Source organism: Littorina saxatilis, linkage group LG10 (genome assembly GCF_037325665.1).
Source record: "Littorina saxatilis isolate snail1 linkage group LG10, US_GU_Lsax_2.0, whole genome shotgun sequence".
In the NCBI taxonomy this organism is placed as follows: Eukaryota; Metazoa; Mollusca; class Gastropoda; order Littorinimorpha; family Littorinidae; genus Littorina; species Littorina saxatilis.
Genome location: NC_090254.1, coordinates 42,407,058 through 42,422,057, shown reverse-complemented (window position 1 = coordinate 42,422,057; position 15,000 = coordinate 42,407,058). Strand labels below are relative to the sequence as shown.

Sequence of the window (15,000 nt, the reverse complement as noted above, 5' to 3'; positions counted from 1 at the left end):
GAGAACAAAGACTATCAATGAAATCTTTAGAAATAACCTCTGACAACGACGACGATGACGACGACGACGACGATAACAACAACAACAACAAATGACATCGACGACGACGACGACGACGACAACAACAACAACAACAACAACAACAACAACAACAACAACAACAACAACAACAACAACAACAACAAAAACAACAACACGAGAACAACAACAATCACGACAACGAACATGACAACAACAACACCAACAACTACGACGACAACTACAACGACTGGGTTATGATGACATCACCAATGATTTAAAGGCCGTTAAAAAATCGTTAAATCCTATTTCTTCACTGATTCTTATGAAATTTTAAAGGTAGGTTTGTTGTCCCCAACTTATTTTCACTCCATACTTTTCCAGAAGAAAAACATAATTTTGGCAGTTAAAAACCGTTAAATTTCAATTCTTCACCGATATTTATGAAATTTTGTGGGTAGGTTCGTTGTCCCCAACTGATTTTCACTCTATACTTTTCCAGAAGAAAGACATAATTTTGGCAGTTAAAAAACGTTAAATTTCAATTCTTCACCTATCTTTATGAAATTTAGTGGGTGGGTCCGTTGTCCCAAACTGAATTTTAAGACATACTTTTCCAGACAAAAAACCTTATTTTTGGCAGTTAAAAACCGTTAAATCTCAATTCTTCATCGATATTTATGAAATTTTGTGGGTAGGTTCGTTGTCCCCAACTGATTTTCACTCCATACTTTTCCAGAAGAAAAACATAATTTTGGCAGTTAAAAACCGTTACATTTAAATTTTCACCTATCTTTATGAAATTTAGTGGGTGGGTCCGTTGTCCCAAACTGAATTTCAAGACAAACTATTCCAGTCAAAAAAACTTATCCAAGCGGAGCGCGGGCGGAGCCCGCGCGTAGCGAGGTAGTTTTTTTTTTCATCTCCCAGCACTGAAAATTTTTTTGCCAAGTGGTGTCTGTCTGGACATTGTTCTAGAATTCATCTTTTAGCACAATATTAGCGACACTGTTTGGACAATTCTATTAAAATTAGGCGTACAAACTGATTTTGTTTCGGGGAATCCTCTCAGAGGATCAGAATTTTCATATAATATCATCGGAAGCTGTTACAACGGGAAAATGTGAAACTTTTGTCACTTTTTAACATGGAATTTCATCTTTGAGCGTTTCAAGCGGACTTTAATAAAATAGTTATTTGCGAATTAAGCAGCGGAAGACACTCACCGGTTCAACATGTGTATGGTCATTAAACCTCAAAACATTTCAGTAAGTGGTTTAGACAAACACCTCGGACATGTGAGGGTGACTGGTTTGTAGCTGAAGAGTTTTTTTCTAAAGTGTGTTCTAAATACAAATGACGTACTGGTAATGATGTAATGAGTTGTTCTAATCTTGTTCTTGGAACTCTTGCTGTTCCAAGCTTGTTCTTAGCAAGTCTTGGTGACGAGAACAAAGACTATCAATGAAATCTTTAGAAATAACCTCTGACAACGACGACGATGACGACGACGACGACGATAACAACAACAACAACAAATGACATCGACGACGACGACGACAACAACAACAACAACAACAACAACAACAACAACAACAAAAACAACAACACGAGAACAACAACAATCACGACAACGAACATGACAACAACAACACCAACAACTACGACGACAACTACAACGACTGGGTTATGATGACATCACCAATGATTTAAAGGCCGTTAAAAAATCGTTAAATCCTATTTCTTCACTGATTCTTATGAAATTTTAAAGGTAGGTTTGTTGTCCCCAACTTATTTTCACTCCATACTTTTCCAGAAGAAAAACATAATTTTGGCAGTTAAAAACCGTTAAATTTCAATTCTTCACCGATATTTATGAAATTTTGTGGGTAGGTTCGTTGTCCCCAACTGATTTTCACTCTATACTTTTCCAGAAGAAAAACATAATTTTGGCAGTTAAAAAACGTTAAATTTCAATTCTTCACCTATCTTTATGAAATTTAGTGGGTGGGTCCGTTGTCCCAAACTGAATTTTAAGACATACTTTTCCAGACAAAAAACCTTATTTTTGGCAGTTAAAAACCGTTAAATCTCAATTCTTCATCGATATTTATGAAATTTTGTGGGTAGGTTCGTTGTCCCCAACTGATTTTCACTCCATACTTTTCCAGAAGAAAAACATAATTTTGGCAGTTAAAAACCGTTACATTTAAATTTTCACCTATCTTTATGAAATTTAGTGGGTGGGTCCGTTGTCCCAAACTGAATTTTAAGACATACTTTTCCAGACAAAAAACCTTATTTTTGGCAGTTAAAAACCGTTAAATCTCAATTCTTCATCGATATTTATGAAATTTTGTGGGTAGGTTCGTTGTCCCCAACTGATTTTCACTCCATACTTTTCCAGAAGAAAAACATAATTTTGGCAGTTAAAAACCGTTACATTTAAATTTTCACCTATCTTTATGAAATTTAGTGGGTGGGTCCGTTGTCCCAAACTGAATTTCAAGACAAACTATTCCAGTCAAAAAAACTTATTTTTGGCAGTTAAAAATCGTTAAGTCTCAATTCTACACCGATATTTATGACATTTTGTGGGTAGGTTTGTTGTCAGATTTGACATGATGGCAGAATTGAAAGTGTGAGATATCCTGATGTTTCACAATTTATGCTGCATAATTCAGCCCCATAGGCGCTTGAATTTTAGGTGGAGTTGGGTTTTTTTTCAGCCCAAACCAGTAACCCCCACATGGTTTTCATGTCCCTTTCTGAGAGACTTCAAGAAGTTTCAATTTGACGTCATGATTAGCCTGCCGCATTAGCAAGTATGAAAACACGTCATCGATGACACATTTTAAGACAGAGAGAGAGAGAGAGAGAGAGAGAGAGAGAGAGAGAGAGAGAGAGAGAGAGAGAGAGAGAGAGAGAGAGAGAGAATCATGTACACACAGATGGACGACTTCGCTTGGGGTATGTACTGCCCGGCAGTACACATCTACTTTATTTTTGGCAGTTAAAAACCGTTAAGTCTCAATTCTACACCGATATTTATGACATTTTGTGGGTAGGTTTGTTGTCAGATTTGACATGATGGCAGAATTGAAAGTGTGAGATATCCTGATGTTTCACAATTTATGCTGCATAATTCAGCCCCATAGGCGCTTGAATTTTAGGTGGAGTTGGGTTTTTTTTCAGCCCAAACCAGTAACCCCCACATGGTTTTCATGTCCCTTTCTGAGAGACTTCAAGAAGTTTCAATTTGACGTCATGATTAGCCTGCCGCATTAGCAAGTATGAAAACACGTCATCGATGACACATTTTAAGACAGAGAGAGAGAGAGAGAGAGAGAGAGAGAGAGAGAGAGAGAGAGAGAGAGAGAGAGAGAGAGAGAGAGAATCATGTACACACAGATGGACGACTTCGCTTGGGGTATGTACTGCCCGGCAGTACACATCTACTTTATTTTTGGCAGTTAAAAACCGTTAAGTCTCAATTCTACACCGATATTTATGACATTTTGTGGGTAGGTTTGTTGTCAGATTTGACATGATGGCAGAATTGAAAGTGTGAGATATCCTGATGTTTCACAATTTATGCTGCATAATTCAGCCCCATAGGCGCTTGAATTTTAGGTGGAGTTGGGTTTTTTTTCAGCCCAAACCAGTAACCCCCACATGGTTTTCATGTCCCTTTCTGAGAGACTTCAAGAAGTTTCAATTTGACGTCATGATTAGCCTGCCGCATTAGCAAGTATGAAAACACGTCATCGATGACACATTTTAAGACAGAGAGAGAGAGAGAGAGAGAGAGAGAGAGAGAGAGAGAGAGAGAGAGAGAGAGAGAGAGAGAGAGAGAGAGAGAATCATGTACACACAGATGGACGACTTCGCTTGGGGTATGTACTGCCCGGCAGTACACATCTACTTTATCCAAGCGGAGCGCGGGCGAAGCCCGCGCGTAGCGAGGTAGTTTTTTTTTTCATCTCCCAGCACTGAAAATTTTTTTGCCAAGTGGTGTCTGTCTGTGAACATTGTTCTAGAATTCATCTTTTAGCACAATATTAGCGACACTGTTTGGACAATTCTATTAAAATTAGGCGTACAAACTGATTTTGTTTCGGGGAATCCTCTCAGAGGATCAGAATTTTCATATAATATCATCGGAAGCTGTTACAACGGGAAAATGTGAAACTTTTGTCACTTTTTAACATGGAATTTCATCTTTGAGCGTTTCAAGCGGACTTTAATAAAATAGTTATTTGCGAATTAAGCAGCGGAAGACACTCACCGGTTCAACATGTGTATGGTCATTAAACCTCAAAACATTTCAGTAAGTGGTTTAGACAAACACCTCCGACATGTGAGGGTGACTGGTTTGTAGCTGAAGAGTTTTTTTCTAAAGTGTGTTCTAAATACAAATGACGTACTGGTAATGATGTAATGAGTTGTTCTAATCTTGTTCTTGGAACTCTTGCTGTTCCAAGCTTGTTCTTAGCAAGTCTTGGTGACGAGAACAAAGACTATCAATGAAATCTTTAGAAATAACCTCTGACAACGACGACGACGACGACGACGATAACAACAACAACAACAAATGACATCGACGACGACGACGACAACAACAACAACAACAACAACAACAACAACAACAACAACAACAACAACAACAACAAAAACAACAACACGAGAACAACAATCACGACAACGAACATGACAACAACAACACCAACAACTACGACGACAACTACAACGACTGGGTTATGATGACATCACCAATGATTTATCAAATGTTCAGTGTCAAGGCTGTTAAAAAATCGTTAAATCCTATTTCTTCACTGATTCTTATGAAATTTTAAAGGTAGGTTTGTTGTCCCCAACTTATTTTCACTCCATACTTTTCCAGAAGAAAAACATAATTTTGGCAGTTAAAAACCGTTAAATTTCAATTCTTCACCGATATTTATGAAATTTTGTGGGTAGGTTCGTTGTCCCCAACTGATTTTCACTCTATACTTTTCCAGAAGAAAGACATAATTTTGGCAGTTAAAAAACGTTAAATTTCAATTCTTCACCTATCTTTATGAAATTTAGTGGGTGGGTCCGTTGTCCCAAACTGAATTTTAAGACATACTTTTCCAGACAAAAAACCTTATTTTTGGCAGTTAAAAACCGTTAAATCTCAATTCTTCATCGATATTTATGAAATTTTGTGGGTAGGTTCGTTGTCCCCAACTGATTTTCACTCCATACTTTTCCAGAAGAAAAACATAATTTTGGCAGTTAAAAACCGTTACATTTAAATTTTCACCTATCTTTATGAAATTTAGTGGGTGGGTCCGTTGTCCCAAACTGAATTTCAAGACAAACTATTCCAGTCAAAAAAACTTATTTTTGGCAGTTAAAAACCGTTAAGTCTCAATTCTACACCGATATTTATGACATTTTGTGGGTAGGTTTGTTGTCAGATTTGACATGATGGCAGAATTGAAAGTGTGAGATATCCTGATGTTTCACAATTTATGCTGCATAATTCAGCCCCATAGGCGCTTGAATTTTAGGTGGAGTTGGGTTTTTTTTCAGCCCAAACCAGTAACCCCCACATGGTTTTCATGTCCCTTTCTGAGAGACTTCAAGAAGTTTCAATTTGACGTCATGATTAGCCTGCCGCATTAGCAAGTATGAAAACACGTCATCGATGACACATTTTAAGACAGAGAGAGAGAGAGAGAGAGAGAGAGAGAGAGAGAGAGAGAGAGAGAGAGAGAGAGAGAGAGAGAGAGAGAGAATCATGTACACACAGATGGACGACTTCGCTTGGGGTATGTACTGCCCGGCAGTACACATCTACTTTATTATTAACTTATTTATTTATTTATTTATCCAAGCGGAGCGCGGGCGGAGCCCGCGCGTAGCGAGGTAGTTTTTTTTTTCATCTCCCAGCACTGAAAATTTTTTTGCCAAGTGGTGTCTGTCTGTGAACATTGTTCTAGAATTCATCTTTTAGCACAATATTAGCGACACTGTTTGGACAATTCTATTAAAATTAGGCGTACAAACTGATATTGTTTCGGGGAATCCTCTCAGAGGATCAGAATTTTCATATAATATCATCGGAAGCTGTTACAACGGGAAAATGTGAAACTTTTGTCACTTTTTAACATGGAATTTCATCTTTGAGCGTTTCAAGCGGACTTTAATAAAATAGTTATTTGCGAATTAAGCAGCGGAAGACACTCACCGGTTCAACATGTGTATGGTCATTAAACCTCAAAACATTTCAGTAAGTGGTTTAGACAAACACCTCCGACATGTGAGGGTGACTGGTTTGTAGCTGAAGAGTTTTTTTCTAAAGTGTGTTCTAAATACAAATGACGTACTGGTAATGATGTAATGAGTTGTTCTAATCTTGTTCTTGGAACTCTTGCTGTTCCAAGCTTGTTCTTAGCAAGTCTTGGTGACGAGAACAAAGACTATCAATGAAATCTTTAGAAATAACCTCTGACAACGACGACGATGACGACGACGACGACGATAACAACAACAACAACAAATGACATCGACGACGACGACGACAACAACAACAACAACAACAACAACAACAACAACAACAACAAAAACAACAACAACAACACGAGAACAACAACAATCACGACAACGAACATGACAACAACAACACCAACAACTACGACGACAACTACAACGACTGGGTTATGATGACATCACCAATGATTTAAAGGCCGTTAAAAAATCGTTAAATCCTATTTCTTCACTGATTCTTATGAAATTTTAAAGGTAGGTTTGTTGTCCCCAACTTATTTTCACTCCATACTTTTCCAGAAGAAAAACATAATTTTGGCAGTTAAAAACCGTTAAATTTCAATTCTTCACCGATATTTATGAAATTGTGTGGGTAGGTTCGTTGTCCCCAACTGATTTTCACTCTATACTTTTCCAGAAGAAAGACATAATTTTGGCAGTTAAAAAACGTTAAATTTCAATTCTTTACCTATCTTTATGAAATTTAGTGGGTGGGTCCGTTGTCCCAAACTGAATTTTAAGACATACTTTTCCAGACAAAAAACCTTATTTTTGGCAGTTAAAAACCGTTAAATCTCAATTCTTCATCGATATTTATGAAATTTTGTGGGTAGGTTCGTTGTCCCCAACTGATTTTCACTCCATACTTTTTCAGAAGAAAAACATAATTTTGGCAGTTAAAAACCGTTACATTTAAATTTTCACCTATCTTTATGAAATTTAGTGGGTGGGTCCGTTGTCCCAAACTGAATTTCAAGACAAACTATTCCAGTCAAAAAAACTTATTTTTGGCAGTTAAAAACCGTTAAGTCTCAATTCTACACCGATATTTATGACATTTTGTGGGTAGGTTTGTTGTCAGATTTGACATGATGGCAGAATTGAAAGTGTGAGATATCCTGATGTTTCACAATTTATGCTGCATAATTCAGCCCCATAGGCGCTTGAATTTTAGGTGGAGTTGGGTTTTTTTTCAGCCCAAACCAGTAACCCCCACATGGTTTTCATGTCCCTTTCTGAGAGACTTCAAGAAGTTTCAATTTGACGTCATGATTAGCCTGCCGCATTAGCAAGTATGAAAACACGTCATCGATGACACATTTTAAGACAGAGAGAGAGAGAGAGAGAGAGAGAGAGAGAGAGAGAGAGAGAGAGAGAGAGAGAGAGAGAGAGAGAGAGAGAGAGAGAGAGAGAGAGAGAGAGAGAGAGAGAATCATGTACACACAGATGGACGACTTCGCTTGGGGTATGTACTGCCCGGCAGTACACATCTACTTAATTTTTTTGTTTGTTTTCAGAATGTTATAAAATAACGTCCCCCGTGCTATTTCACCGTCCCCGCGTGTCCCCGCGTGCAGTTAAACTCTCCCCGCGTGTCCCCGCGTGTCCCCGCGTGTTTTAGACACACCGTCCGTTTTGTCTAAGTTTAATTATTCCACAAACTTTTTTTTCTTGCTGATTGTTTTAAATTCTCGACTTTTCTTGCGACAATGATTATTTTCTCGACTTTTCTTGCGACTGTGATTCCCAAGACTTAGTTAGCCTAGCGCATTAAGCAATGTATCTACATCTATCAGCTTTAGTTTTCCCCTGTTTTCGAAAGCAAACATACACACGATACATATTACGTATGTAGAAGAACTGCAGGACTTGAACAATACGGAGAACTAGAATGTACGAATTACGTATTAATTTGATACAAGAAATGATAATATTAGTTAAGTTATGACAGCGTTTTACCTAAGAATATAAAGATACCAAAATACAACATCACTTTACGATAAAGCAAATCAATTTACAAAACAACTAAAAAGAAAAAAAAGACGGCTATCTTTGAAGGAGGAGGAAGAAATAGCTTAGGGGATAGAGGTATCCGGATTAACCTTTTTTTTTATTATTCCGAATGGAAATGTGACTGAGAAGGAAAAAACCAGACCAGAATTCACACGAGCAGAAATATTGATTTTTTTGTTTACTTGAAAGAAAACATACCTGAAATAATTATGATTCTTTTGAAAAAATCACAAAGGCCAGTTCTTTCTTCGTTATCGATTACCACGCCAAACGCCATGGCAATACTGAATAACACCATTCTGATTCGCATGCGTGTTTATATATAGTCACAGTCGCTCATACAATCCTGAATAAAAAAACAAAGAAACACGCAATTTGTTTTTGATGGCATTGTTATTTGAAATGCCGGGAAGAAATCAATTATCTGAAGTCAACAGACTGGAACTTTTAAACATTTACTGTCGTTTTTGTCGCCATTCTTTAGAACCAGCAACCGTGAAGTGCCAGACTCGAAGTCACGTAAACATTTTGTTAGTTTAGTTGAAAGACAGAGGCTTTTCCACAAGAAATATTTCGCGTGTGCGTGTGTTTGTGTGCAAGGGGGGGGGGGGGGAAGGGGGGTCGTTCGTGTGTTAATTTGCGTGCGTGCGTGCGTGCGTGAGTGTGTGTGTGTGTGTTTGTGTGTGTGTGTGTGAGTGTGTGTGTGAGTGTGTGTGTGTGTGTGTGTGTGTGTGTGTGTGTGTGTGTGTGTGTGTACGTGTGTGTGTGTGTGTGTGTGTGTGTGTGTGTGAGAGAGAGAAAGTGTATGTGTGCGTGTGTACGTGTGTGTGTGTATGTGTTAGTGTGGTGTGTGTGTGTGTGGTGTGTGTGTATGAGAGAGAGAGAGAGAGAGAGAGAGAGAGAGAGAGAGAGAGAGAGAGAGAGAAAGTGTATGTGTGTGCGTGTGCGTGTGCGTGTGTTTGTGTGTGTGTGTGTGCGCTTGATTTGGCGAGTGCTTGATTTAACAAGTGCTTGGGTGCAAACATGCGTGTGTTCTAGTATTCGCGAGTGTGTACGTGTGTATGTTTGCAGTGGGCAGTCACCAGCGTGTGATCAGAAGAGAACCTCCCTTCAGGTGGACATTTGTGTTGGCACTAAGGACGTTTGACGCCAGAACATCATCTGGAAAGCGTATAAAGTCTTGAAATAATCTCACCTGACAAATGTTCGCCTCGTTTCAGTCACTTCTGGATCGGTCTGAAGCAAGCAGACAAGAGTTACAAATGGACAGACGACAGCGTGGCACGGTTCACTGCCTGGGGTCAAGGTCAACCCAACAGCCAAACGGATTGCGTGAGATACAGCGCCAGCGACTTCACCTGGGAGACCCACAACTGTTCCTCCATGCTCTACTTCATGTGTGAAAATGAAGGTGGGTCTGATGATGATAATGATGATGATGATGATGATGATGATGAAAACGACGACGACGACATAATTCACACACAACAGTGAACACAGACAACCCCCCCCCCCCCCTCACCGACCAACTGACAGACAGACAGACAGACAGACATATGTCCTTCTATAACAACGACCACGACGACGACCACGACGACGACCACGACCACGACGACTGTGTTGGTGGTGATGTCGACGACGATGATGACAACAACGACGACATCAACAAGGGTTGACGATAACGTTGATAAAACAGGTAACGACGGAGAGAAAAGAGCAATGTCTTCGATAGCTCACAAAGACACACACACGCACACAGACAGACCGACCGACCGACGGCAGAAAGACAGATTTCATAACGGCCCGATTTTCCTAGACACGCTGCGCTAGTTCCTACACGTGAAGGTGAATAGTGCCAAACAGCTTTTTGTAAAATAACACAGTTCAAAAGGAATTTTAGACAATGTTCTTGGCCTTCGAATCTCTTGGAGAACGGCTTTCTTTACGACGACTCTTTTGTTGTAGCTCGCAGAATTCGGTACAGATCGGAGACACTTCGTCAGTGCTAATAAGGCATCGCTTGAAATGAGCCAATATTGTATCTCAGATGAAAGAGTGCATTTATCTATGATATAAATACCACTGGCGGCAAGACCTTGCATATGCAGTGTGAGCTTGATCTTCCCTCCTAATGGGTAAAACCAATCCGCCGATCGGATATTTACCCGTATGTTCGGACAGATAAAAACAGGCCCACGTGCACTGTAAAAGAGACAGCCAGATAGACGGATAGAGATGTATCCACAAAAACAGACAAACAAACAGACTCAGACAAATTGTTCTAAATAACTTTTCTTCTTGATCACTTTATGGATGTTGCCTACTTTGTTTGTTTTATTTAAAAACGTGCTCCACCTGCAACTCGCCCAGACTAAAGCATTGTCTCAAAACGAAAGTGATAAGAGTTGTCCGTCCCTAACATAGCCCGCGGCGCTGTCGGCGAGTAGTTCCGGTTGTTTTGTTTACGTCCAAATTGGCTGAACGAGAGAAGAAGATTAATGGTGGAGGGAAACGTTACTGTGTCTGCTGTTCAAACTACGCGGGTAAAGACGTTGCAGGGCGGATTATCATGCGGTTCCATTTTGCTAACACAAACCGGAACTACCTGCCGTTCCAGGGACGCAACTCTGTCCGACTATCGCGTTAGTTTCGAGACAGTGCTATACGTTTCTATCCCCCTCAACGTACATATTTTTACATGAGTGGGATATCAGAAGGTATTGTACCTCCAATTTTACGTCAATAAACTTCTCCCAACCTATGACTCATTGTATTTTAGTCAAAACTGTTGCGGTTAAAAAAGAAATCCCTTTTTAAGGAGGAGGCAGGGCGAGCTGGGGCGGGGGTTGAGGTCATACACACACTTGAGCACTTGGTTTAAACATGAGTTTATTTTAACAAAGGTTACAATCATGACATGTATACAAAATACACAGGTAACAGCAACAAGCTAGAAGCTTATAGTGGTGTTCCTGCATGAACAGTACGACGTAAGCACTTGAGCACTTTCCTCAGGCAATCCATTATTTACTGTGTTGTGTGGTTTATGTGGGGTGGACTGAAAAACAACAAACAACAAAGTCAATCGATTTTATTTCTACTTGTGCAAAGAGCCTGCCCTCTGAGTACACGCTGTTTACACTAACAACGGTTCACGGGAAGTGACTCCTTATTCTAATGAGTTAAGGCGCTGCAAGGGAAGCAACTCTTTCGACTTGTGCTGATAGCTTCACCTGGAGTGAAACCGCTGTCCACAAAAGTACTTGTGCGAATAGCGTTTGCCTTCTTACCACTCCTTGTCACAGCTTTTGGCTTCTCTTAGCCACTCTTTGTCGTAGCCTTTGCCTTCCATTAGCCACTCTTTGACGCAGCTTTTGGCTTCTCTTAGCCACTCTTTGACGCAGCTTTTGGCTTCTCTTAGCCACTCTTTGACGCAGCTTTTGGCTTCTCTTATCCACTCTTTGACGCAGCTTTTGGCTTCTCTTAGCCACTCTTTGACGCAGCTTTTGGCTTCTCTTATCCACTCTTTGACGCAGCTTTTGGCTTCTCTTAGCCACTCTTTGACGCAGCTCTTGGCTTCTCTTATCCACTCTTTGACGCAGCTTTGGCTTCTCTTATCCACTCTTTGTCGTTGCAGTGGCCGCACCAAAGGCATCTGGGAGCGAAACTCGGGGAAAAGGACTGCTGATCGGATTCGGCGCCATGTTGGGTCTGTTGCTCTTCGGAATACTGCTGCTTCAGCTGCCCTGCTGCAGATCTAACACGGTCAAGGCCATTGGTCACTTCGGCCTTGGCAGACACTAAGGTCAAGGTTGACTGAAATGAGGTCCAAACGAAATTCTAAATATATTTTGATTTGTTTATTTGTATCATTTTCGTAGTAATTAAGATTTACAACTCTTGTACTTTTGAAAAGAGGTGAAATTGCTGAAAACTGTACCTGTGATTCGGATTTATAACTTTAGTTGTTGTGTTGTTTTATCTTAGTTCTTTTTTTGTTGTTGTGCCTTTGGACATTTTGGTCTACCTAAGGTCAGGGTTGACTGATGAGAGATTGTTGACGACGTAGGAGCCTGTCGTTCGGGTCTTTTTCTCTTTTCTTATACATTTTTTGTAATTGTTTCCCATGCATTCGGCCATTTTGCTTACAGCAACCAACAAGATCAAGGTTGACTGAAATTAGGTCAAGATTATTGATGAAGGAGGACCCTCTGGTTATGGTTAATCGCTGTTTTTATTGTTGTTGTTTGTCGTAATGTTTTTATGTCTAGGTTTGAGCTGACTTATTGTAATTTGTACGCATGTTCGATTTTACGACAAAACAGAAAAAAATATAGAGCATACACAATATGATAGAATCCGAACGCATTAAGACCTTGAATACAACATTAAAGTCACAAATATATAGAATAACATACTTCTTTTTTTAAAGCATGGGATGTAGCATCTCAAAAATAAGAAAAGAACGATTCGTATGTTAACATTTTATTGTATTTCCTATTTTTCATTTCATATAGCTATGTGCGTCGAGGTATGAGTTGATAACCGGAGATAAGGGTATCTTTTAGTTTGTTAGTAAATGGGAATGTAAGTAAATTCCACTAATAAATGTATTTACTAATAAAATACATAAATTACCAGACAATTCGTGTAGTACGTATAACGTACCTCTGATTATAAAAAAAATCGATTTGCTCGTTTTATCTTGTAGCTGGCATCCTATATCGGATGATTCTAGTTTGGTCCACTTCTAAAACTTTGAGATCTAAGATTGAGCGCATCTATACTTAGCTAATTGTTGCGTCCTATTTATCACCATGCACAACCAAAGTAAACTCGCTGATTCGACATTTTTTGGTGCGTATTTAACAGTACTAGAAAATCGTGTGACAACGAAGTCCTTGTGTGATTTGTTTTGTCAATTATGTTGACTAGATTATAGCCATTAGTAGCATGAACTGTTAATTCGCTTCGTCATTTTTCTTCTGTCTGACGTTTGCCTCATGCTGACTAAACCCATTGTGCGAATTGCTTTGGCCGCACCAAAGGCATCTGGGGGAGAAACTATGGCAACGGGACTGCTGATTGCATTCGGCGCCATGTTGAGTCTGCTGCTCTTCAAAATACTGCTTCAACAACTCAATACATTGAGTTGAGAATGCCAAATTCAAAAATCAAAAGGGTATAAAACACGCCAGTCTCTTCCAAATGTAACAAAGTCGTGGCACACAAAATATTCAGATTTGTACCTGGAAATTGGATTCATTCGAAAATATCACAGATCGAGAAGTTCCATCTCTTCAGCATGAAAGTAGAACCACGCTCGATTTTGATAAAGCAAGTGTCTAACTCAGAATTGTTGTTTTCAATCACAGATTTGCATCACATGCAACATAATCAAGTGGATCTCTTCATCTACCGTTAGGTAACTTAATTGATATGGAATTTTAAACTGACATTTCTAACATCCAATATAGTACGGTCTAGTTTATGACTGTCGAACAAAACTACTGACCAATCAGTGACGGTGTAGCCTATAGTGGGGTTCTCCTGTTAGGCGCGTGTTGAATAGACCATGTTCGGAAATAACGTGTTTGTTAAAGAGTGAATATTCTTGCGTTTTTGAGGCATACTTTCACACGTGACATTACAGCCAGTCACTATCGAGGGGTGTGTCTGACACACGTGGACAAGGAGCACGTGTTGACATGTTGCCTCAATAAAAGCAAGAGTGTTAACTCTTTTCACAACCCATACAAAGCGCGTTATTTCCGGAGTTCGTGTAATGGCTGGTCCTTGTTCGACTTTTTTGTTTGTTTGTTTGTGTGTTTGCTTAACGCCCAGCCGACCACGAAGGGCCATATCAGGGCGGTGCTGCTTTGACATATAACGTGCGCCACACACAAGACAGAAGTCGCAGCACAGGCTTCATGTCTCACCCAGTCACATTATTCTGACACCGGACCAACCAGTCCTAGCACTAACCCCATAATGCCAGACGCCAGGTGGAGCAGCCACTAGATTGCCAATTTTAAAGTCTTAAGTATGACCCGGCCGGGGTTCGAACCCACGACCTCCCGATCACGGGGCGGACGCCTTTCCTCTAGGCCAACCGTGCCGGTACCTTGTTCGACTCAAGTTTTCACTGCTGATACATGTTTGTGTTGAACGCATCATCTACGTGATCCACTTTATTATATAGCAGTACTAGATGATTACCCGCTTCGCCGGGTACCGGCTTCGCCGGGAAGAAGTATAGAGCTGAATACCAGGCTGCGCCTGGGACCCGGCTTGGCCGGGTGTACGCCGGCTTTGCCGGCGCACCGCACGGAGGAAGGGAGATAATCGCGGCTGAAAACACTGGAGAAGATAAGGAAGAGTTACTGGTAGTGGATCCAGACAAAAAAACAAAATCGGTTCAGCGCTGCGAGCTAAGAGCACTTGTTGGAATATCTCATCGATGAGGTTGTGTCCGGGGTGTAGCTGAATACGGTGTCCAAATTTGAAAAAGATCCACCGAGAACTTTGGCCGTGCATCGCGAACAGACAGACAGACAGACAGACACTAGTCGTATATATTATATAGCAGTATGTATCAATGTTTATTTGCACTGTGTTTACTTATGAATCTTATTTTGTTAATCTGTTTAA

General features: G+C 40.1%; 1 protein-coding gene across 1 annotated transcript in view; it reads left to right on the top strand.

Moving 5' to 3' along the window:
• Positions 1-15,000, top strand: part of LOC138978866 (snaclec CHH-B subunit beta-like) — a 45,021-nt gene that overhangs the window by 28,892 nt on the left and 1,129 nt on the right. The window contains exons 4-5 of the mRNA XM_070351674.1: positions 9,570-9,760; positions 11,987-15,000. The exon at positions 11,987-15,000 is cut by the window's right edge and continues 1,129 nt beyond it. Coding sequence (XP_070207775.1) covers positions 9,570-9,760; positions 11,987-12,153 — 358 coding nt within the window. The 3' untranslated portion in view covers positions 12,154-15,000. The remainder of the gene's footprint in view (positions 1-9,569; positions 9,761-11,986) is intronic.